Genomic DNA, 26,898 nt, shown 5'->3' on the forward strand with positions numbered 1-26,898 from the left:
CCAATTCTCTTTGTTGTCTCAGTCGCTCCATAATGTCGTTTGTTGGGCTAATTCCATGGAATTTCATTCTTGGAACCCCTCCCCCCCTCCCCTCCCTTCCCTTCCCTTTCTTTACCTCTCGCAAAAGTCGGTGACATTCCGACTCCAACGCTTTGCAACGCTTTGGTACGCGCATGCAAACGATGCTACAACAATGACAGGCAAAGCATGGGCCGATGAAAGGCACGTGAAACTTTGAAAAGATCGTTTACGTATTGTCCAAGCTGTCCCGATCAACCTCAACTTAGTGATGAGTGTTTTAAGATTGTGCATCAAAAGTAAAGGATGAATAAATGAACTCCAAGATCTTTTAATTATTGTTCATTCTCATACTCATTTATTTATGAAAACATAATAGAAACTCATTTTGATATTTGAATCATTTTTTTTGAGAAATAATAACCGTGAAAGAAAAGCATTGTGAATGAACCGACCGAAATACGTGCAAATTTATCTCTTGTAACACGTCTTTTACAATGTGTAATGTGTCAGCCACTATGTGGCTGACGTGGCCCGATCGGAAAAAACCCATCAGCCACATAGTGGCTGACGTGGCAGACAACGTGTTAAAACTATGCCGCTCAGTACACTCATTGTAAAGAATGTTTTAAGACATGTTTAAGTGCAAAAGGTATGGGAAATGTTTCTTGGGCTGCTACCAACCATATGACATATGACAACCAAATAAAACTGATTTTAAACCTTTTCTTGTTACAAAAGATAAAGAGTATTATCATGCAAATTTGCAACTAGATAAAAAAGCTAGTAAATAGCAAACATTCTTTCAAATATACACTAAAGCAGTTATCACACACGGCCAAAAACTGCCTTTTCCGAATGGATTTTAACTGCCAGATGACGTTTGACAGATAAACGCCGTTCTGAAAAAAATTAAAAAGCTCGAATCCGCGTCCGACAGCTCGTATCGCAGAATATTCGGAGTGTATCAGTTGGTGTTTTTCTTGAATAAATTTAGTTAAGTTCCAGAGTTCAAAGCAACAACATCGTGTCTTCATTAATGACACAAGGAACTATGTAAACACCAATTTAATAATGTTCTATTTTTAATTTATATTCGCCAAAGGCAAAATTAGTTATTTATTGTTTTACTTACTATTTTTTTCGGCTTTCGTATTGTTTCAGCCTTCTTTTTCTTCTTATTTGGCACATCTATCACTGATTTATTTAACACCCATAGCAGAATAATCACTACTGCATATTGAGGGCTCGGTCCATGACGAGCTTAAACCCAGGACGGACGCGTAGTAAAGTCTTGACGATATTACCACAGGACCGACAATTCCTCGCGATTTCCACGCTTTTCCTGATGTACAAACACTTGCAGTACGACGGTACTTATAACTGCTCCATCGACTTTTTGTGATACAAATATTCGATTCAACATGGTTCTCGGATATTGTCAGCCCTTGTAAGAATACTATACTATTTTTCAATATTAATTAACTATACGCGAAACTATTCGATCCTTTCTAGTACGTTACGCTCCATACAAAAACGTAAAATGGATAATTGATGTGCCATTTCTTGATTTTCATATTTATTTCAAATGATGTGCACATATTTGCTAGCCAGAATGTTTTAAAATTAAGATAATATTTTTTGATTCGTTTTGGCAAGCAAAGGTGTCCGACAATGTTCCTGCAAAAAATCGTAAAAAAAATCTATTTGTTTCTCTTGCAAAATTTTCATACACCTTGGAGTAATTAGAAATTCCAGTTTAGTGTTGAGCGTTTCGGAGCGTACCAACGGCTCCAGTTGGTGCTTCTTCCTTTCCTCTCTTCTTCTCATTCCATTTTCCTATTCTTGACGGTTTCATCAAGAGATGGTATTCATCAAAAAGTTAATATTTTGTTAAAAATGGCACTTTCTGTGGCAATGTGTCAATATTATCCTGCAGCAACTCCATCTCCAACATTTTGAACTTTAATTTTTTATTAAAATTGTTCATTCTTATTTGATGGAAAAACTTTTCTTTAATAAAGGCATCATTCACGGGCGAGGCTGTATATTAATTGAAGTATAAATGTGGGGCAGAGCTATTGTTTTTATTCAAAAATATTAACAATTGATTTGGTTTACACTTCGTAAAATATGTATCAAATATTATTGCTTAAAGTATGACCGCAAAAGGGTCGCTATAGAACAAATATTATGCGCATACTTTAATGTGATTTTTATTCATTTATAACCCTTACAAATGTTGTTTCTTGCTTTATTCAATCCTTGATGTCTGTTTCTTTTTTTATTATTGGTGTTACCTTAATTTATATCGCATATATCGATAAAAAGCGTTGAATACAACCAATTGCAATTGTGAGCCAGCAGCCATGCATCAAAAACCATTGCAATTATTGTTTCATATTCGTTTAGAGGGAAATTTGAGCATGTTGTGTATTGCACAAAACAGCATTTGAGTAGCAAAACCCAAACACTGTTGGGTCCTAAACACACAGTAAGAACAGTTTTTTATGTTTTTAACACTTCAATCCCATTTTGCGAAATGTCCAACGCGGACATGCCGACCTATACACGGCTTTAGAGACTTATTCAGTTCTAACCAGTCGGATAGTCAGTTCTGCGAGTTGACCTCTATTCCAACAGGACGAGTTAGAAAAGTACATTTGTAATTAAAAACCTCTAGTTAAATGTTTAAAGTCTACAGGAAACATGCACAGTAATGTTATAAAAAGGGAATATGGAACTTCACATGTTAAGAAAGCCTATATTAATAGCCAGCTCCGCTCAGCTCCAGGCACCCACGGCTCTTACTTGGTTACTGAAGTTAAGGGGCGGTCCCACACAGAAGACTTTGTTTACTGAACTTTAGTAAAATTTTACTGCATTTTTTTGAGCTGAAGTTTCAGTAATCCTTTCAGTAAAAACAATGTTTACTGAAACATTCAGTTATGTCCGGTGCTCACCAAAATGACTGTTCGTTTACTGAGACTGCAGTAAAGCCATTCTCATATTACTGATTTCAGTAGTTAGTAGCGATTAAAAATGAAAAATGAAAAAAATGAATACTTATTTTAAATTGTGTTTTTTATTGATGCGCAGAGAATGCCAGTCCCCCAGTTAATATTCATACATGTTTTATGTTGTTTTATACAGTTTTTATACTGCATTTTGTCGCAACAAGTGTTGAGCGCTCACAGACACCACGAAATTTTAGCAAGCACAGTGGATTGTAGTCAACAATATACACACCAACACGGCTGTCAATTCTTTTAAATTAACCCCGCAAGCCTAAATATCATCTGAATTTTTATTGAGGTGCCTGTAAGCACCTACCAAATCAACTTTTTACACACCACGAGCACGAGGACACCGCGTTGTTTTGTTTGATATTCTGACTGACAGGTCGATTTGACAGAATGAATTGCTGCATTTTCAGTCATTTATTTTACTGATATTCAGTGAAACGACTAATGTCGCTGACGACAATTTAGACTTAAAAAACAAAGCGTTGCTAGGTCAATAAATGCTGACTAGCTACATTATGCATCGCGTAAGCGATGCGCGCTGGTTTAACGATTAAATGGAAAAATAGGCTAAGAATATGGAAGAATAGACTAAGAAGAATATGCTGATCGACGACGGTCAGCATTTTTAGAGTATAAAATCAATTGAATAAATTAATGAAGGGATTATTTGCCAAGAGCCAGTTGGTGCGTTTATTATTGTGCTTAAGTCGGCGTGTACTGTGCCTGTCTTACAGGGTTTACCTAGCCAATCGGGCGTCGTCAAAACGTTATCGGTCGCCGTAAATACTTTTTCGGGCGACGTAAACCCTCAATTGGGCACTGTCATTTCTATTCGGGCCTTGTGAAGTATGAATCGGGCATAGTACAGAATGAAAGCGTCCTCCTCTTGATGGTGTTAAATCGGTAGCTTCGGTGTGTTTGATCTATCAAGTTGATTAAAAATACGTATTTTGCATGTTGTTTAACTTATTATACATTATTTTAAAATGTTTACCTAATTAAATCACCAAACATATTATATTTTTTTAAAAATATAAAACCAAATTGCATTGTACGGTGTGGAATTAAAAATAAAAAAAAGGAATTTGAATAATTTGTTTAGTGATTAAACTTAAAAATAGTGAATTTTCATACATATCAGTTCAACTACTAGCAAAAAAGTATTGTTTTACAGCTAGAAAGCAACAAAATATAAAGTAGGCCCAATTCATTCTGTACTTTGCCCGATTCATACTTCACAAGGCCCGAATAGAAATGACAGTGCCCAATTGAGGGTTTACGACGCCCGAAAAAGTATTTACGTCGACCGATAACGCTTTGACGATGCCGGATTGGCTAGGTAAACCTTGTAAGCTGGTGCTCCGAAAGACACTTTCGTGTGCGCGACAACTAATTTGACACTGATTTGACTGTTTAGAGTAAAATGTGAATTACTGAAATGCATTCAGTAAATTGTTTTACTGAAAATCAGTAAAAACATGACATTTATGCTGAAAATCACTAAAATATTCTATTACTGAACCGTTTTAGTAAAAACTTTACTGAAGCAGGATCAAGGTGTTATAAATGACAAGGTGAAGTTGTTCAGAGCAAAATGACATTTATCGACTTGACATATCTCTTCGGGGGGCTCCGGTATAAAAATCGGGGAGGGCTGGTGCGGGGTAATGAAATTTGTATGCAGAGAGTGACAGATGTCCCCCTCAATGCCGTCCAGCAAAAGCGATAAAAATCAACCTTCTAAATACATTATCCTTGAGCAGGATGAGAAATTTTGCTATAAATGGTACAGTTGTCAACTCGTACGACTTAACAACATGCCCTTCCTGGGTTTAAGCCTAAAATGGACCGATTCCACGTAGTAACGAATGTATCGAAAGTCTGTATAGGCCAGCATGTCCACGTATGACGTTTACGCTAAATATAAGAAAAATAAGAAGACAGAAATTTTAGTGAAATATTTGAAGAAGTGAAACTCGATTGAACAACTCGGCCTTTAGTGTTCGGATTCGTAACATTCGACAATTCTAAAATTTATTGTCGGCAGTCGCATCTCAATTCTTTTCGGGAGTCGAACGTCTAAATACTCGTGTAAATTAACTCTAAAGGATGCAAGTCATAAACGTCAATAAAAACAATCACACCGAGTTTTAGCTTCCATACTGGCGAGAAGATAGATTCGTTTCTTTTAGTTTAACGTAATACCGTCTTAATTGAACGGTTAGTCCGGAGCCGTTGGTACGCTCCAAAACGCCCACTAAACTGGAATTTCTAATTCGATCAAGTTCTATGGAGGTCTAAATCGTCTTAACGAATTGTCAAATACAAGTTGCTGAAACATTTTTGTAGCAAGAGAAACAATTTAATTTGTTTCTCATTTATTTGCTGCAGGAACATTTTCTACTAAAATATTAAAATCCAGAAATGTGGCCATCGAATAAATGTTGCCGTTACCAAGGGTTCAAAGAAAACTAAGATACATATTGTCCAATTTACGTTTTTGCATGGAGCGTAACGTATTAGATAGGATCGAACTAATGATGGGAATAACTCCGAAAATTGTAGAACGGAACGAACCTGCCAATCTGGAGAAAAATAACGGAACGTGGAATGCAGGTTCTAGTTAACCTGCCATGGTTACATTTTTTTCACTTGCTCACTTTGTATATGAATATCTTCAAAGTATCCACTCAATATAGAGTAATATCTTTCATGTGCAATAATATCTTTCATGTGCATTCCGTTTCAATTCAAACAAAGCTAAGTAATAGATTACAGAATGTGTAAAAATTTTCTACCCCTGAAAAACGTAATACCGTTACGCCGTACATATTTTAGTTAAAAGGTCCAGGACATTGAAAGGTTAAGGACATCAAAGACATTAAAATTGGTTAGCCGGCGCTTTGCGGTCTTGGCCTGAAAGACAATAAAAGGTCAAGGTTAAAAGGACGTTTGTTTTTTTGTTTTGAACTAAAATTGATCATATTTTACTCAGTATACTGTTAAATAAAGAAGTAAAACAGATATATTTTGCGATGTACTTGCAATTTTAATGATGAGTAAAAAAGCCAATAAGATTAATGGATGGATACTCATACACATTCTGTCTGTGCAATTGATAACAGCGCAACCCATATTCTCTCAATCACAGAGATAACGGTAGAATACCTGCGCCACGAAGCCAGAAAAGTGAGATAAAGATAAAGTGAGAAGCTAATCGCCAAAATTTAAAGAGACAATCCAGCGCGAATAGCGGAATGTTAAAATCAGTATAGATAAAATTACACTACACTGATTGAATTAATAGTTCTTAATAGAAGCAAATAGCATCTAACAACATCGCTCTATGAAAAACGCATAAAGTGTTAAGCTGTTTCCGTTGGGTTGACATTATCAGTTCAGTTTTTGACGTTTGACGTAATAGTCGCATTCATATAGCGCTCCGTGTTTTTGTCAAAAATTCACGCTATTCATCATATAAGTTTTAGTTTTTGTGAATACCATTGCATCCATAAACATCATCGCGATATTGGAATAAAGTTCAACCGTTCCAACTCTCGATAATCTCGTGCTAATTTCGCTTTCCAACCTGGTCGCGCCTTCGCGCATCCCTGCCGTCATCGCTACAATCAACATTGCTGTCATCATAGCCAAGATACATCGTTCCCTAATAATGGCAAACATCTGCAACTCTTGCACCACGGAAATCACGGAAGCTTTCATTAGCTGTTGCTTATGCAACTCTCCATTCCATCGGCGCTGCTCTTCTATACCCGCAGACTTACTCCAGCGCATCTCTGAATACAAACAAATTCACTGGTGCTGCAGTGGCTGTAATAACGTTTTGTTGAATCCGCGCACCAAATTTGTTAAGAACGCAGCCATTCAATCTGGTTTCCAGACGGCTTTAACAACAGTTGCTGAGAGCATTAAATCCATAATCGAACCATTAACAAACGAGATTAGAACTGGATTCGCACGTATGACTCAGCTCGATCATAATACGCCACGAAGTAGTCACCCACCCGCAAAAATACGCCGCACAAATCCATCGAAACGATTGTTTTCTGATGTCATCAATGACAACCGTTCAATGTTTACACACACTCCACGAGCCTCACCCACACCGCAAACGAACTAAGTAGTGCTTGTGTGCGTGCACATTCTGCTCCACCGAATCCTGCACTAATCTCTAACGTCACGCACACACACACGCATATTTATCAAACGAGGACGGCACTTGAACACAAGAACACGGAATCCGGCTCACCTTTCATTAAAAGTGATTGCTCTCACCTGAATATTACTCCTCCATCAACGAATGAATGCGCTCATGTTCTTACCCAAATTCACCCAAATGATCACGAATCCGTAACAAATAATGAGCAGAACGATCAAAATGATGCCGATCCAACACTCACACAAATACGTGGCGCTAATGTCAACCCAGCAGGGTTTGCCTCCACTATTTTTCGACAAAATTATTCTTGCATATCTGAGCTTTCCGTGTATTACCAAAACACCCGAGGTCTACGGACAAAACTCTCGAGTTTCTTCAATGCATCTTCAAGCTGTTCTTTTGATATCATCGCGATCACAGAAACCTGGCTCAAGGATGACATTGCCTCGTCTGCACTCTTCGATGACCGATATGATGTTTTCCGAATGGACCGTAACTCCTCAAATAGCCAGAAAACCCGAGGGGGAGGGGTACTGATTGCGGCTAAAACCATGCATCGTCCCTCAGTAATCACTGTTGCGAGCTCATCAACCGAAAGTATCTGGATCCGCATGCGTGTTGGCACTTCATTCATAATAATCGGTACCGTTTACGTTCCACCGATTCTTAGTAATAATACCGAATATGTTGCCGCTTACTGTTCATCACTTATGGAAATTTCTGAGAAATATCCACAAGACACGATCCTCGTGTTGGGAGACTTCAATCAACCAGGCCTTTCTTGGCTATGTGACACTCACGGTTCTCTACATGTCAACATTCAGAGATCCCGTGTATCCCCAGCCTGCTCCCAACTGCTTGATACTCTCAGCTTTGTGGGACTATCTCAGGTCAATAATAATGTAAACAATCATGGGTCTTGATCTTGAACTTGATCTTATATTCGTAAGCCCGCGTATAATTGAGAATGGTATGAGAATTTTCCGTTCTATAGATTGTTTAACTGAGGAAGACCGATATCATCCGAGCTTGCTGGTCAATATTACACTTCCATCAACAACCCAGACTGCTACGGAAGTCACTGGATCGAACAGCTTGAGACATCTCGATTTTAGAAAAGCTGATTTCCCAAAAATGATTGACGCTTTTGCCAATACTGACTGGTCATTCCTTAATTATGATAGCAATCCCACCTTATCAATCGATTCGGCAATCGACTCCTTTCAAATTAAGGTTGGTCTAGTCCTTCAAAAATGCTGCCCTACTTTACAAGAGCGCGCAGCTTCCGGTCCCCTGTAGGGCAATAGAGAATTAAAAAGACTTAAATCTGCGAAAAATAGAGCTTTACATTGTCTCATAAAGTCTAATCTTCACTCCGACAGACTATTGTTTAACAGTGTTAGTGGCAACTATAGAAGATTCAACAGGCATCTGTATAGAATCTATATCAACAAACTTCAACGAAGTATATCCAACGATCCGACTAAAATATTTTCTTTCGTTAACCGTAAGAGGAAAAATGCAAAAATCCCGTCAGTAATGTCACTAGACACCGAGAAAGCCACAAGTGAACTTGAAATCAGTCAGCTCTTTGCCAAAAAATTTAGTTCAGTTTTCGACCTTCAATCTTCGTCACCAATTAATATTGCAACTGCCCTGCAGCACACACCCGCGGATGTTCTAGATATGTCTATAAATGATATTGTCATCACAAATGAATCGGTAGAAAATGCAATCAAACAAATTAAACCCTCATTTATCCCGGGTCCGGACGGGATCCCAGCAATAGTCTTACAGAAGTGCTCAACTTATCTTTCAGAGCCACTGGTTCATCTGTTTAAGCTTTCTCTGCACAGTTCTACATATCCTACTATGTGGAAGTCTTCGTGGATGACACCCGTTCATAAAAAAGGTCCGAGACATGTTATATCTAATTATCGTGGCGTAACTTCCCTATGTGCATCAGCAAAAATACTCGAAATTCTTGTCCAGGAAGCGTTAGTCAGGGGTGGCTTGAATTATATCAGTCCAAGCCAGCACGGATTTGTTCCCAAACGATCGGTGTCGACCAATCTCGTTCAATTCATGTCTGAATGCCTTACGGCAATGGACGGCAAGTCACAGATTGATGCAATTTATACTGATTTCATGTCAGCATTTGACCGGATTAACCATGACATACTCCTTGCGAAACTGAGCCGGCTTGGCTTTCATAATAATCTAGTCATATGGTTAAAATCATATTTAAACCAAAGATCATACTGTGTTAAAATCAATAAGTGCTTGTCCAACGTGTTCGTTAGTTCCTCCGGTGTCCCACAGGGAAGTAACATTGGCCCAGTATTGTTTATCCTATTTATTAATGATGTTGTATTTGCGCTCCCAAATCAATGTTTGCTTATGTATGCGGACGATATCAAGATTTATGCGACCATTAGAAATGATTCGGACAGCTCGACTCTCCAGCACAGCCTAGACGTATTTACCAATTGGTGCTCTGCGAACTCGCTATCCTTGTGTGTCAATAAGTGTTGCGTGATTAGTTTTGCTCGTAAAAAAGACCCTATCAAGCGAGACTATAATCTTGACTCGTGTATAATCCCACGTAACATAGAAACTAAGGACCTCGGCACTATTCTTGACTCATCACTCTCCTTCCGTCAACAATATTCGTACGTCATCGACAAAGCATATCGGCAGCTTGGTTTTATTCATCGTCTGACATCTGATTTTAATGACCCTTTCTGTTTAAAACAACTGTTTGTCGCGTTAGTCCGGTCCGTACTTGAATTTAATGTTGTAACATGGTCTCCGCACACTAACAACTGGTCCACACGAATTGAGCGAATTCAGAAAAAATTCACAAAAATAGCTATAAGAACCTTACGGTGGAACATGGACCAGCCGCTAACCTATCAAACTAGACGGCTTCTTCTAGGATTGCAGTCCTTAGAGAGACGTAAGGAGGTAGCACAAGCAGTTTTTGTAGCAAAATTAATAAAAGGCGAAATTGATGCTGCCGAGCTTCTTCTTAAAATAAATTTGTACGCCCCTGACCACGCGCTACGTCCTCGAAATTTTCTGATCAAAATAGACCGGGCCCGTACTTCCAGAGGAGCTCATGATCCAATTATTTCAATGTGTAAAGCTTTCAATAAGTTCTACTGCTTTTTTGACTTCAACATTACAGTTGCCACGTTTAAATGTTCATGTCTGTTTTCAAATATATAGCAAGTAAGGTTATTTTAAGTATTACTTTATTTTAATATTGCAAAGGCCCCTGCGCGCGCCACGCAATTATCTTCAATAAATAAATAAATTATCCTGTGCGGTGCACCATCAGAGTGTCTAATAGACGGGTAGTGCACTTTAATTGTCCATAAGAATAGCGCTATTCCACGGGCCAATAAACGGTGTTCAATAAGATATTCCGGAAGACTAAACTTGTCGTGCACCCTAAGTATTTAGCTGATCAAAGAAGATCTCAAGTAACAATTGAAATGCGTTCTTTGAAGATGCATGAGTTTTGCACCCAACACTAAGCAATTCATTGATTACCACAATCCAGTCCAAATAACGCAATAATACCAATAAGATGTGAATGACAGAAGAGAAGTAATTCATTCATTGCATTTACCGCTAGCGCTGGATTGTCTCCTTAAATTTTGGCGATTAGCTTCTCACTTTATCACAAATCTATATCCTTTTCTAGCTTCGTGGCGCAGGTATTGTACCGTTATCTCTGTGATTGAGAGAATATGGCTTGCGCTGTTATCAATTACACAGAAAGAATGTGTATGAGTATCCATTCTAGAAACCAGCAAAAGAAAAAAGAACGACATTCTATACCGGATCAAAAAAAAAAACGCTGAGAAAAACAGGTTCAGATTTCACTTGCTGGTTTATGCTTGGCAAACTGGCCCATCGTTTGAAAGAGGGCAGATCATCAAACGTTCCAGACCTGGTTGATTTTTTTACAGCTAACCGGCTCATCAAATCAAAGAGAGTATCGTCGATGTCGAATGTCGATCGTTCTAGGCCGGATCGCAGAGAGCACTGAGCATCCGGTCCAGCATAGATTTCAGAGAACACTGAGAACAGCCGGTTCAGATCGTTTCGATAAGATCGTTGATAGCAGCCGGGTCAGGTCGGATCGCAAAGATCGATGGCAGTAACAGGTTCAGTTTGAACCTGCTTGGGTTAAAAATAAGCATCGCCGTACGGATGATTGCATGCTAGAACGGATCGCACCTGGCAGGTTAGGAACGCAAGGCGCATCACTAGATCGAACTATTGCGTATATCAAATTCAGGTCGAAAAATGCTAAAGCATCCTTACAAGGTGTAAAAATATCCGAGTACCACGTTGAAACGGATATTTCCTGGGTCCTGGGTGTAAGCCTCGCGAGCCCTCAATACGTAGCACTGATTAGCCTGCTATGACTGGTTATTCTATCAAAGATGAAGAAGAAGAACAAGGAATCACGTACTGTGGAAATTATACGTAAACAATAACTTCAGTATGTTTACTGTCACGAGAATAAAACTCGTCAGGTCTCGCTTCACCTGGTCCAGCCACCGATTTCGCTGTGCTCCCCTGCGCCTTATGCCGAACTGGGGATCGCAGTCTAACACCTTCTTGGTGGGGCACGAGTCCGGCATCCTCATGACTTGCCCCAGCCATCGTATCCTGCTAGCCTTCGCCACTGCCAGGATGCTCGGTTCGCCGTACAGTTCAGCAATGATCCGAAGGATGCGAAGGATGGACACGCCCAGAGCGTTTGCATCCTCCGCTCGAATGGTCCAGTATTCGTGTCCGTAGAGGACCACCGAGCGAATCAATGTGCGATATATCTCACATTTCGTGTGGGCTCGAAGTCTTCTCGATCTCAGCAGTCGGTGAAGCCTGCAGTTTAGTTTAGTTTAGTTTAGTTTATTAATTAATCGATGGACTATGAAGCCCTCTCGAGTCAAAATTTGTTTACAATACACATTAGATAACGAACAGAACATTTATATATTGTTATAGTTGCATTCCGCATTCCGAACACTTAAAAGTGAAGTCAGTTCTGTTATCGTCATTCCAGGCTCATAAATATCGTCAGCTGAATTTAATAGACGGCACATACAAAGAAGGGGGTTGCGAGAGCCAAATGCTGTTCGGGTTTCAGCGACTGCCAGCATTGGTCGGCGACGAAGTATTCTGGCAGGAACATAGAGGTGAATCCTTGAAAGTAGCTCGGGACAGTCGATGGTTCCGTTTAAGATTCCCGTGATAAATGCCAGTTTGGTGTGCTCAACACGTTCGGCGAGAGGCGGGATCCCAAGCAGCAAACATCTAGTTCTGTAGTCGAGACGACGCAGCCAATCACGAAGGGCGAAGCGCGTTGCCTTCCTTTGGATGGACTCTAGCCGCGCAAGTGCCCGAGTAGATGATGGCCACCAAACAATGCTAGCATATTCCAGCAGTGGTCTGATAAGTGTGCAGTACAGTGTCTTGAAACACATAGGATCACGAAGCTCGCGCGTCATGTTTATGACCAAGCCAAGTAGACGATTGCCACTAGCGACTACTTGGTCTATCTGTTCTTCGAAGGAGAGTTTAGCATCTAGGAGGACTCCTAGATTCTTTACACAGTTCACTCTTTCGAGGTTCTGACCATCAAGCGTATAATTAAGCAGCGCTGGAAATCTTTAACGGCTGAATGTGATTATGGCGCATTTATCGATACAGACGCTTAGTGCGTTACGCTTGCACTAGGAGACAAATTCAGTCAAAGTGGCTTGAAGTTGAAGATGGTCCTCGGGCTCACGGATTTCACGATAGATTTTAGCATCATCTGCGTAGAGTAGGCAACCATTATCCGGGAGTGCCGTGCACAAGTCGTTTATGCAGAGCAGAAACAACAGAGGCCCCAGGTTGCTGCCCTGGGGTACGCCGGAAGAGGCACCGATAGATCTAGATTGGTGGGAGCCCATTCTAACTGCATATGAACGACCACATAAATACGATTTCATCCACTTTACCAGGGGTGGTGATAATATAAGTCTATCAAGTTTTGCCAGAAGAATGTTGTGGGACACACTGTCAAAAGCCGCCTTAATGTCCGTGTAAATGGCATCAACCTGCATACCATCATCAATGGACTTATAACAGCCGCTAACGAATTGCATCAGATTTGTCGAAGTTGATCTCTTAGGCATGAATCCATGTTGGTTGGTGCTGATGTATTTGCCGGCAGATGCTATTAATGGTTCATAGATGAGGAGCTCGAACACTTTGGCGCAGGCAGCTAAAGAGGTAATACCTCGATAGTTCACTGCTTCGTTTTTGCTGCCCTGTTTGTGGATGGGTGTTAGCCATGAGACCTTCCACAGTGATGGAAAGGTTCCTGTGCGCAGAGATTCATAAAAATCTTAGTTAAAACAGGAGCTACCGATACGGCACAACGCTTGAGAATTGTCGCTGGGATACCATCTGGCGCCTCGCAGTATGACGACTTTAGACGCTCGAATTTTTGGGTAACCTTATTGCTCTTAAGCTGTGGTGGTTGCCTAGTTCTAAAACTTGCGCCAGCCTCTCCTGTCTCTGCTCCATTCGGATGTCCTTCGTAGTAGCACTTACACCTTTCAATCTCTTCCCGCTCGTCCGTCAGGAGATTTCCTTCCGCATCCCGGCACATTGCGGTTTTAGGAGCAAAACCGCTTCATGCCTCCTTCAATTTCCTGTAGAACAAGCGGGTGTCCCCCGACTGAGGCGCTGCTTGGTCTGGAAGAGCATGGTTTGCTGTTTTTTAAGTCGTCTGTAGATCTCCACGTTCTGACGGATTTCAAGCTGTAGCATGCGGGCGCGCGCTGCATTCTTCGCGGATAGTGCGCGTCTGCACTCTTTGTCGAACCATTCCTTTTTCTCTCTACGTAATAAGCGGCTGATCTTGTGTTCGGCTGCAGTACTGATGGCTCGTTCCACCATACGCCAGTGGTCTGCGAGGGGCAACGCGGCGATGTTATTGTCGGTCGGTAGCGCTTCCTCGATCGCTGTCGCATATCCCTCTGTCACATCAGCACGCTTCAACCAGTCCAGGTTGAGCCTTGGGGTGGCCTGACTCCGTTGGTTGTTAACCACGGAGTTTCTGGCGTAGCTTTACCATGACAAGGAATTGGTCCAAGTCGACGTTAGCGCCTCTAAAACGTTTTAATGTCGATAATATCCGAGAAGTGCCTTCCGTCAATCAGAACATGGCCAATTTGCGACTTTGAATCACCCCTCGGGTGTCTCCGGGTGAAACTAAGGCGGTGTGCATGCTTGAAGAAGGTGCTTCGTAGGCTCATGTGCTTGGAGGAGGCAAATTTTATTCTAAACCTGCACATCCGTTCGTTGACCAGCCACCACCCGATCACTCTCTGCTGCATCACACCCAGCACCATGAACGCAGAACCGAGGTCTCGCGAGGAATACGGTTATTACTGCAGATAAGAACAAGCGAAGCTTTTGGATAAAATCGTTTCAGCACTCTTCAGATTCCATTTTCTTCTATTTTTAATTAAAACGAGATATTAATGTTCTCCCGCGTGAAGCCTGGTAGCTCAGCTCGTTTTTAATAAAATATACTATATAATAGATTTCGACTTTTCAACTTCGGTAATAAACTTTATATTCACAAATATACGAACATTTCGACCTACGCCTTGCTTTGGAACATGTTTTCGGTCCCAAATACAGTCGTATCTCGGGGGTCACCTGTACTAAAATTATCACTTTACATAATTCTTCTTCTTTTTCTTTTATTAGGCGTAACATCCCATGCGGCATGTCTGTATACATAGGCTTTCGAGACTTATTCAGTACCACGCAGTCGGATAGCAAACCAAGTGCCACAAATCTACTAAACGACAACCTTATACCTATACCTATACCTTATTCGTAAGTTAACAACATAACGTAAATTTATGACATGCTAAAGAATATATATTGAGAGCTAAAATTCGATAAACTACAATCCCACACACAAAATGTATGATCCTGTCCGGGCAGGCGGTCGTAGAAATACGGTGAGACATTTTTCAAAATTCCAGAAAACATGTTTTCAGTTAACTAAAAGCAAGATGCAGCTTTGATAAAATTTCATGTAAATTCGACGAGCAGATCAAAAGATATTAAGGCCGGGCTACATTGATCGTACTCCGTAGTTTAATTTTTATGAACGCGTACGCCATCTAGCGGTAATCTGTCAATAAATGTTATGGGTCGAGGAGGCTATAATTATACCCAATGATGGAGAGAGGTTGGAAGATGGGGAAAACTGTTGCCCAGCGTTTTGTATGAATGACGATTTGTCCAACAACAACAATAAACGGCCTACTTTGTTGCAATTTATGGACGTTTATCTTACTTGATGAGACTCCAAGTATGAATAATTTTGACACATAAATTATACCGACATCTAGCTTGCGATGATCGTTGCCAGATGCGCTAGTGAAAATAAAAATTACACTAGCGAGTACGGGCAATGTCCCCGGCCTTTAGCTTTTGAATCCGCGAATCAGCAATCTCCCGTACAAAATGTATGGCCCTACACGGGTAGACGGTCATAGTACAACGTGTAGTTATTCGATCATAGACACTACGGTTAACAAAATGGAGAGATCGCTCGAAATAAAGCGCCGCAGCTAATTACATTTCAAGACTAGCTCCTGTTGGAGACGGACTTTGTCCGAACTCGCTGGTGTAATTTAGATTTTGACTAGCGCATCTGGCGGCGGCTGACCGAAGCATTTGTCCAAACAATTTGGAGCCGTTTCAGAAAATACAGTAGAACGTCGATTATCCGTGCCGCTCAGGACCGGACGACTACTGGTTAATCGATTTGCACGGATAATGGTCCAAGAAATGTCAAACGCATATAAAACATATGAAATTCACTAGTTTTATTATTAATTCATCTAGAATCAATCGATTAATCGTTAGTAGAATATTATTTCAATCAATAACTGTAGGTTTAACAACTGTTCATGAACAAAAATGAATTTCGAAAATACCCTTAGACACTACAGAGCTGCGCAAGAAAATGGTTTCCCACTTGACTATCGCTGCAAATGTTCGCCGTACGTTTGAATAGATGTCACATTTGTGCCCACGGTTAAGCCGCCCACCGGTTAATCCGCCCACGGATAATCGACGTTCAACTGTATGTTATTTTTTCCTTGTTTTTACCTGCAACTGGACGGAAAAAGCTTTGTAATTGATAGGTGAATATGTTGTGCAAGTACAGTTATCCTTCTGTTATTTGAGACCTCTCCAATTTGCAAACCCCGTCATATTTGAACATAATTTACAGTCCCTTCATTTTCAGTACATTTTTATTCCTTTAGAATGGAAAACCTCTGAAATCTATGCCCCTCTTATTTGTGTATGGTGTTGCCATGGTTATTGAATGATGTACAGTCTGTTCCCGAGTTACGCGGTTCTCGACTTACGCGGATTCGGAGATACGCGGTTTTCTTAATTTGACACATCAACTGTCAAATCAGTGCAATTTGCTTCAAGAATTGTCCAATGCAGTAAAAATTTAATTTTTGCTGTTAAATTTAAATCACTTAAAAGCCATAAATATCGGAATGATTTGCACAAATCGTATCTAAGAAATGATTGTAATGTACAATATAAACAATTGAACACGACTGTTCAGCTTGAACACATGATGTGATCACATGAATCACATGGTAACAATATCTCCCTTTTTTAATTCCATTTTACGAAAAATGGAGCGAACCTTTCTGGCCGTTTAATATTTCTTTTTGGTCGTCCTGTTTCGATCTCTAGTTGTTGTCTTGATTCCTCATTCTGTTGTCCAACTGGACGATTAACGGAATTTGATGGTTGTTCTTGTTTTTCTAAAGGAAGTGCTGGAATAGGTGCGATTGTTATTTCTTGTTCAGTTTCCAAATCTGCTGTTTCCAATTGTGGTATTGGAGGTGAATCAGGCGCAACTATTATATCTTTTTCGTTGGTGGTCTCCAAATTTGCTATTTCCTGTTGAAGTGGTGTAATTATTGTTTCTTGTCCATTAGTGGTCTCCACATTTACTTTTTCCCGTTTAAGTACAAACATACCAACCAACATATTTAAAGAACTTTTCGATTTTCCGTCTGGTTGATCACACGTTTTTGACATTAGCTGGTTGATATGGCTTCGAATGAATTTTCGACTTCCATGTATATCGGTTAATAAAATATTGTAATTCACCCTTCCAATCCGCTCGATGACAACACCAGCTGCCCAACTCCATTTGTTTTTCTTGAATACACTTTCGCGTAGACATTTTCTCCTTTCCGAAAGCTTCGTCTTACTTGTTTGATTGAGACTTGATGTTCCTATTCGGGTTCCAACAAAGTTAACACCGTTTTCATTTTCCTTCCGAACATGAGTTCAACTGGCGTTTTTCCGTTTAATGTTCTGCATGGTGTTGAACGGAAAACCTGAAGGAAAACCTGTAGAGATCTCGCTATTTTTTCTCCTTTGTTTATTTTCATTAGTCCTCGTTTTAAAGTATCCATAAATCTCTCTGTCTGACCATTGAACTGTGAGTGGTATGGAGCGGATTTTAAATGATTGATTCAATTTTCTTTGCAAAAATTATGGAATAACGTGGATGTGAATTGACTTCCATTATCTGAAACAATTGTTGATGGATTCCCATACCGCGCAAATAACTCTTCGAGGAATTCTATAGTGGATGATGTTGTTGCCGATGGCATAATCTTCACCTCTGGCCATTTCGAGTAAGCATCCACAACGATAAATAAAGATTTATCGAAAAATGGACCCGCAAAATCAATGTGAATTCTCTCCCACGACCTGGTTGTTTGTGGCCATGGCTGTGGTTGAAGTCGGCATGGTGATTTGGCTTGGCTCATGCAATTAAAACAGTTCTTAACGATAATTTCAATGTGCTTGTCTAATTTCGGCCAAAACACGTGACTTCTCGCTATTGACTTCATGCGTTCTATCCCGGGATGTCCACGATGCAGCTGTTTTAAAATGCGATTTCGGAATTCTTCTGGAATTATTATTCGATCTGCCATCATTAGACATCCTTTTAATGTTGAGATAGCTTCTGGATGAGCAAAATATCCACGAACTTCTTCATTTTCGATAGTTTCAGCTCGTCTAGGCCATCCTTCTTCACACAATTTTTTAACATCCTGCAACACAGGACACCTTGATGTAGCATTTCGAATTATGTTGAATGTTATAGGTAACTTTTCAATAGCTTCACCCAATACTGCTGTGATGTTCTCTTCCGATTGTAATGAAGCTATAACGAACTCTTCATCTGTTTTGGAATAATTGTTCATGAGCCGCGAGAGAACGTCCGCATATCCAAAATTAGTTGTAGATATGTATTCTATTTCAAAATCATAGCATAATAATGCTAAAGCCCATCTTTGCAGACGATTAGCTGTGTGCAGTGGAATACCTTTCTTTGATCCAAAAATTCGTAGCAAAGGTTGATGATCTGTCTGGAGTGTAAATTTTCTTCCTAAAATCATCCGATGAAATTTCATCACCGCAAACACTATAGCTAAACCTTCTTTCTCGATCTGGCTATAACCGATTTCTGCTTTGGAAAGTGCACGTGATGCGTGTGCAATTGCTTTAATGTTGCCATCAGCAAAACAATGCATGGCCACTGCGCCTATGCCATATTTTGATGCGTCCGCTGCTATGATGATTTCGTTCTTTGGATCGTAATGTGTTAAAAGCAAATCCGAATGCAATATTTCTTTAATTTTGTTGAAGGAATATTCACAGTTATTTGACCAATTGAATGAAACATCCTTCTTTAATAATTCATCCAAAGGCCGTCTCCATTGATGCATGTTTTTTACAAACTTCGCGTAAAAGTTTACAGCACCAAGAAATGAACGAAGGCTTGTAACATCGGTAGGTGCAGGCATGTTTGTTATTGCTTCAATTTTTTAAGGATCTGGACGAATTCCGCTAGCATCTACGATGTGTCCCAAGTATTTTATTTGTTGTTGAAGCAAACTGCATTTTTCCTCCTTAAGGTGAAACCCGTAATCTTCCATACGCTTGAAAAGTGCTTTTAAAAATGTGTAATGATCTTGTTCTGTTTTGCTGAACACTATAATGTCGTCCAGAAAAGATTCAGTACCTTCAAGATTCGATATCACACCACTCATGAGCTGCTGGAATGCTCCAAGAGCAGATTTTACCCCTGGCGCTAATCTATTGAACCGGTAGAGACCCCTATGTGTGTTAATGGTTAGCAATTCTTTGGAGGGATCATCAACTTCGACTTGCAGATATGCATCTGAAAGGTCAATGATACTAAAAACCTTTGATCCATTAAGTTTTGCAAAAATCTCTTCCGGAACAGGTAATGGATAGTGGTTTGATTCAAGAGCAGCGTTTAAACCTGTGGAATAGTCTGCACATATACGCACTTTTCCATTCGGCTTTTTAACGATAACTACAGGTGCAGCCCACGAAGAAAAATCGACAGGCGTGATAATGTTCAATTTTTCCAAACGATCGATCTCTTCGTCAACTTTTGAAAAAGCAGTAAATGGCACCGGACGCTTTGGTCTGGAAATTGGACGAGCATCCTGTTTAAGGAACAGCTTGACTTTTGTTTTCTTGCACAGACCAAGATGTTCATTGTAAACGTTTGGAAATTCCTCTTTGTATTGCAAAATTGGTGTTTGAAATGATTGAACACGATTGCAAATTGATGAGAGAGGCTGTGATTCCAAACCAAACAATTCGATCCAATCTAATCCGAACAAATTCAAATTGGAGTTTTCTGATACAAAGCATGGTGCATTTTTAAAAACATCTTTGAACTGAACAGTGCTAGTAAGTTCGCCTAATATGCTCAACAAGTTTCCAGAAGCAGACCTTGCTGAATGATTAGTAGGTTTAAGTTCTGGTGATCCAAGTTTCAACCATGATTGTTTTGAAATTATGGTTATGTCCGATGCAGTGTCAAATTGCATACGAATGCTTTTGCCTAGTATGGTTATTTGTAAAAATTTCCTAAGTGATTTTCCATTTAGCTGTAGAACGGAAAATATTGCATTTGTCTTAGGATTCTTCAAGAAGTCCTGCTTTTTTGCTTTTGGTGTAACACAATTGCAGTAACCTTCTTTATGGCCTACTTTGTGGCATGCTTTGCAAAAATGTTTTTGAAACGGGCAATCTTTTGAAAAGTGCATCCCACCGCATTGCCAACATGGTGTTTAAGGAAGTTTTCGATAAACGCTTATCTTAGCCCGTGGATCAGATTATGATGATAGAGGATGATTCTGTTTGATTGCACAGAGTGATATATCTACCGATGTTTTCTTTTCCACAAGCGCAGTGTCGAGTTTCAAGTTTTGCATCCGTTCACATTCGTGTACTAATTTTTCTAGTGTTAATTCAACTCCTTCTTCATCCAGTTTTGCCAGTAACCTCGTCCTAAAATCAGCTACCTTTGGTGAACGTAATCCAATGACGAAAATTAACGATTTGAATTGATCTGCTGTTAGGCGATTCACTTCGAAATCTTCGCATAGTTTGTTCTCTCTTGCCCCATAAGAAATGAAGTCTTCCTCAGCACACATTGATGTTTCCAAGCACTTATAACGTTTGCTGAACAATGATGATCTTGTACCAAACAACGTTTTCAATTTTTTAACTGTATCTTCGAATGAAAACTCTCGTGGGTGCTTCGGTAGAATGAAATGTTGATATTTATCGTGAACAGTGACACTGAGTTTTCTCAGCAACAGTCTCACTTTGGCAGCATCTTCAAGATTTTCACCGTCACGCAAGAAACTGTCCTCGTATTTTGAATACCACCGATCGAAAGTTAAACCATTTTCAGGATCGAATGAAAATTCCGAAATACTATTTGCGAGCGCTTCGGGTACAACCTCCACTGGTACGGTAGCTTGGTTCAAAGAACTACGCTGAATGTATGAAACCATTTCCATAAGAAACTGTTTGAATGTTTCATCTTGAGGTGTAGCCATTTTCGATGTGGTTCTAGATCAAAGTCTTGAAATTCGAAGTACTTCTAGATTAAAGTCTTGAAATTCTTCTTATATTTTTGATGTTTGATAAAACTCTAATTCACTCAAATCCTCGTCGCCAAATATTGTAATGTACAAAATGAAACAATTGAAGACACGACTGTTCAGCTTGAAGGCTATTCAACAATTAATATATTTCTCTCATCTCAATGTGTACTGTGATCACATGATGTAATCACATGGTAACAGTATGCCCCAATCTGCAAATCGTGTTCAAAGTTTCCTGTATTAGCTGCCTATATACCAAAACAACAATTAAGGCTGCATACTATATGTTCTGTCTCTTTCTAGTTTGTATGGACTTTTCGTTCACTTTCAACCTCTGTAATTTGAAAACCCCTGCTATTTGACAGTCCCATCGCCTCTCCAATAAGAGAGAGTTGACTGTATTTCGCAAAAATGTACACGGGTACGCGTTTATTCCCGTGGCAGCGCTCATCCGATGCGATATTATCGGACGAGATTTATATGGGATTTGACAGATAACGCCGGACGTGCGATTTCGTCGTACGACGGAATCAATTTTTTTCGCAATGAGACGAAATATCGTTTGACAGAAGCGTCCGATAAAATCGCATCGGATCAACGTTGCCACCGCCCTTGCAAAAATACACTAGAGAGTAGGATCAATGTAGCCCGGCCTTCACGTATGGTAAGGGAAAGCGGGGCAAAATGGGCGTGTTAAGCAGTTTACTGAATATTCCTTTCAATATGCAACAAACCACATTTCTTTCATTATTGTATGCTTTGACCATTCATCTATGGACTAAAATTGCCAAATAAAATAAAAACAACTTAAAATCATGAAAACAGTGTAAAATAAAAGATGATGTTTTACTAGAAGCTATTTTGACACGTGGGGTAAAATGGGCATAGCAAGGTGGATTAATTATATCAGATGGTGGACAAGGGCCTTTGGGGGGTCGCCATAGTTGAGAGACTTTACGTCATTTTAAAACCGTTAACCATTGGTTTCCACACACAAAGCTTAGCAAATAGAACAGATTTCTTTGTTATTATGTGCATTTTTGTGTGTCTATTGATTTTATCGAAAAAATGACATATATTAACAAAAGACTTGATGATTGATGATGCACGAAATTTAAAATCATGTGAGTAAGAGTTCTAATCTCACGTAAATTGTCCATGCGGGTTGTAGATAATGAGGAATTAATGTGAAAATTGAAAATAATAATGATTTCTGTAAACATGCTCGTATAAACCTAGCTTAAGTTTAGATTATAAACGTCATTGCGCGATACTTGTAATTACCTTGTGAATAAACTGACAGATAACCGTCATTCGAAGATTGACGCATAAGCGGGAAAGACGTGTTTAGTTGCTTTGTGTAAATTTATTTCTTTGTGAACCCTTTTTACAACTCAGAAGTGGGATAAGTTAGCCATCGTTATGCCTACAAAGGACGAAATGCTGTGCGCGCTTGAACATGCCGAAGTCAATGTACCCGCAACCGCCACATTAGCACAAATCCGACGGCTCTTTGAGCAATCGTGTTCGATTGTGTGCGAGCAGGAGACGCCAGTGCAAAATATGCCTCTTGAAGCAGTTCACGAAATCGAAAATTATGGCGAACCATCGTGTAATGTGCTTGGAATGATCGAGCTTGAGGAAAGTTTAATCATTCCCAAAGGAAAGCATGATGCAGTTGCTGGAGTGAGCACCAACACCAAGCCGCCGTACACAATGGCCGCAATGCCCGATCATAAGACATGTTTCATCGTGCCCAAAAGTGTGAGTGAAGCGACACAAAAGGAGCATGTCAAACCAGTTTGCGGAGTGCTCACCAACACCGAAACGACGCGTAAAATGGCGACCAGCGAGGATAGTAACTTTGTTGTATCGGTGAATCCGAAACCATTGCGAGAAAACCGCGCTGAATGCGCAAGTATTGGTGAAGCTAACCAAAGGGTGCTTCCGCTATCCGAAGTTGTTGCCTATGTGGAAGGTTTAATGGATAAATTTAGCGGTGATAATGGAGAAGATGTTAATATGTGGGTCGGCCAACTAGAAAAAAACATTTCACATGCTACAAATTGACGATGTACAAAAAATAATAGATACACGCCGATTGCTCGAACGAACCGCCGCAATGTGGATTAAATCATCTATCCATACCGATTATGAGGAACTGAAACAGAAACTGCTGATTAATTTTTCTTCAAAACCACCGACCGAAAGTGTATATCGTCAACTCCGACAACGTAAATTGCTGCCGAACGAGACCACAACACGATATATGATGGAAATGGAAAACATCGCAAAAAGAACAATGATTCCGGAACAAGAACTCACTTCTATTATTCTTGATGGAATCGGAGATCCTACTAATGCTGCTGCAATTCGATTTGCGACCAATAGTAAGAACGAGCTACGAGCTGCGCTACAACGATACGAATTTATTCGGCCCCGTCAGATGAAGCAAACAATAGCAGCACCAAATACTGCCCGATCTGATACTGCAGTAAAATGCTACAACTGTGCGCGTTACGGGCAGGATTGTCGACAACCCAGACGCCCGCCAGGATCGTGCTTCTTGTGCCACAATACAGGAAATGTAATTCGCGATTGCCCTCAACGTGTCCCATCTACTTCAACGGCAGTTCAACAGGGAGAGGTTACTTCTCACTACGAGCTTCAGCCAACAAATGAAGTCCATCCAATGCAAAATGTAAGTGTGGCAATTTTATCTAACAATCACGTGAGCTTTCCATTCTCAAATGTGTATTCTCTTTTTGATACGGGTAGCCCTAGGAGTTTTATTAGTGAACAAGTAGTCCCCAGAATTGAGTGCCACCCAAAACTATCAGAATATCACAGGCTAGGAAATGGAAGACTAACGACACTCGGACAAAGAGAATGTTTGATTCGCTTTCGCCGTTCATTTGTTCAGCATTCGTTCATGATCATCCCATCTAATCAAACGGCATGGCCTATGATCATCGGTCGGGATTTGTTGGAAAAACTGAAGGTTAATCTTTGTTACAAGCGATGTGCTTATTCTATCAATGAACTTTTGAAAATACGTACTACAAATAAAGTTGCATTACAATCAAATATTGAAAGACGCCTACTTACGCTAGATCTTATGAAGAATAATTCGACTGATTTGATGAACAATAATACTACTGCAATAGGATCTGATGCTAGAGTGTTATCAGCTGCATTTTCTGAACTTTGTGCAATTGAAATCAGTGCCACCGAAAATCATTTTGATGTAGGTTCTAATCTTAATTTTGAGCAATCACTCCAATTGAATTGTGTAATTCAAAAGGATTATTTAGAGTTCACGTGTGAAGTAAAAGCTAACCCAGATCATTCAATGAGTATAAACTTAACGAGTGACACGCCCGTATTTTGTAAGCCAAGACGATTGTCATTTGCTGAGCGTAATCAAGTGAAGACGACTGTGCATGATCTTTTGAAAAAAAAAACATCATTCGGCCTAGCAATTCACCATACGCGTCCGCTATCGTTCTTGTGCGGAAAAAGAATGGAGAAGTGCGCATGTGTATAGATTACAGGCCGTTGAACAAAACTACTGTGCGCGATAATTATCCATTGCCACTGATAGATACATGCATTGAGCATCTCAGCAATAAGCGGATTTTTAGCCTGATGGATTTAAAGAGCGGATTTCATCAGATAGCAATGAATGAAAAATCAATTCCATACACAGCCTTTGTAACTCCTGATGGCCAATATGAATATACAAAAATGCCATTTGGCTTAAGAAATGGACCATCCCAATTTCAAAGATTTATTAATTCGGTGCTGCGCGAATTTATAGAGCAGGGAAAACTTGTTGTCTATCTGGACAACATAATTGTTGGTAGTGAAAACTTTGAAGACCATGTTCAAACACTCAGTGCAGTATGAATTGGAGACATTGTCGGTGATTTATGCCCTTAAACGCTTTCATCATTACGTACACGGCCTTCACATAATTATTGTAACCGATTGTAATTCGCTAGTTGAAACTCTCAAGAACCGAAACTGCTCTGCTAAGATCGCGAGATGGGCTCTTTTTTTGGAAAATTATAACTATAGCATTCAATATCGCCCAGGAAGTACCATGGGTCACGCAGATGCTCTTAGTCGCGTATCAATGGCAGGTGCTGTGAGCGAATTGGATATTGATTATCAGATGCAAATTGTTCAAACACGTGATCCGGAGATAATCAAGATAAAAGAAGAACTGGAAAATGGTTTGTCAGAAGGGTTTGCACTTCACGATGGTGTAGTATATCGTGAACCGTCTGCAGGAAAAGTTTTACTGTTAGTACCGATACAAATGATCAACAATGTTATACGGAATGTGCATGAAAAGATAGGCCATTTAGGGGTAGATAAATGTTGCACAAAAATCAGTAGACATTTTTGGTTCCCTGCAATGCGGAACCGGGTGGACAATTTTATCAGAAACTGTTTGAAATGCATTATGTATTCAGCACCCGCTCGCAAAAATAAGCGTAACCTTCACAGTATTTCAAAGAATCCCGTACCGTTCGATACTTTGCACATAGACCATCTTGGGCCGCTTCCTTCTTTAAAATCAAAGAAAAAGTATTTGTTGGTCGTTATAGACGCATTCACAAAGTTTACCAAAGTATACCCTACATCTTCTACCAGCAGTCGAGAAGTTTGTAATGCATTGAATCAGTACTTTGCTTACTACAGTCGCCCTAGACGGTTAATAAGTGATCAGGCCACCTGTTTTACATCTAAAGAGTTCACTAGTTTTCTTAATAACCGTAATATAATTCATATACTAAAGCAAATGGACAGGTGGAGCGAGTTAATCGAGTTATCAAACCAATTCTTAGCAAAATTTCCAATCCCCTAGACCACAGCGACTGGTACAGTAAATTACAAATAGTAGAATATGCGTTGAATAACTCTGTACATAGTTCGACACAACAACTTCCATCAGTTTTTTTATATGGAATAGAACAACGAGGTACAGCAATAGATGAAATAACAGAGTACTTGAACGGAAAACAGGAAAATAGTGTAGGTTTAACCGAGTGTCGTAACACAGCTTCTCAAAATATAATTAAATCGCAAATGGTTAACGCAAAGCAGTTTAGCAAAACACATCGCCCAGCAGAAAAGTTTGAGGAAGGAGATCTTGTAGCAATTAGTTACACAGATCACTCCGTTAATACTAACAAGAAGCTCCTACCGAAATACAAGGGCCCGTATATCGTTTACAAAAAGCTCCTTAACGATCGATATGTAATACATGATGTCAACGGTTTCAAACAAACCCAAATACCATACGACAATATTTTAGAGTCAGATATGCTAAGGCTTTGGAGTAGCTCTGAAGTGGAATCTGTACCATACAATTCCCAACCAGAATTTGGAGAATAGTGAAATAGAGGGCAATTTGTAGTCAGGAACGGCCGAGCTGTAAACATGCTCGTATAAACCTAGCTTAAGTTTAGATATTAAACGTCATTGCGCGATACTTGTAATTACCTTGTGAATAAACTGACAGATAACCGTCATTCGAAGAATGACGCATAAGCGGGAAAGACGTGTTTAGTTG

The 26,898-nt window shown here is 39.9% G+C and overlaps 1 protein-coding gene across 2 annotated transcripts in view; it reads right to left on the minus strand.

The window, feature by feature from the left end:
• Nucleotides 1-26,898, minus strand: part of LOC120900726 (GPN-loop GTPase 1) — a 55,025-nt gene that overhangs the window by 24,195 nt on the left and 3,932 nt on the right. The window contains exon 2 of one of the 2 annotated variants that reach the window (XM_040308126.1): nucleotides 16,438-16,443. The exons of the other annotated variant lie outside the window; for it this stretch is intronic. Coding sequence (XP_040164060.1) covers nucleotides 16,438-16,443 — 6 coding nt within the window. The remainder of the gene's footprint in view (nucleotides 1-16,437; nucleotides 16,444-26,898) is intronic. 2 annotated transcript variants of the gene reach the window in all.

This window comes from Anopheles arabiensis, chromosome 3 (assembly GCF_016920715.1).
Source record: "Anopheles arabiensis isolate DONGOLA chromosome 3, AaraD3, whole genome shotgun sequence".
NCBI classification, from domain to species: domain Eukaryota; kingdom Metazoa; phylum Arthropoda; class Insecta; order Diptera; family Culicidae; genus Anopheles; species Anopheles arabiensis.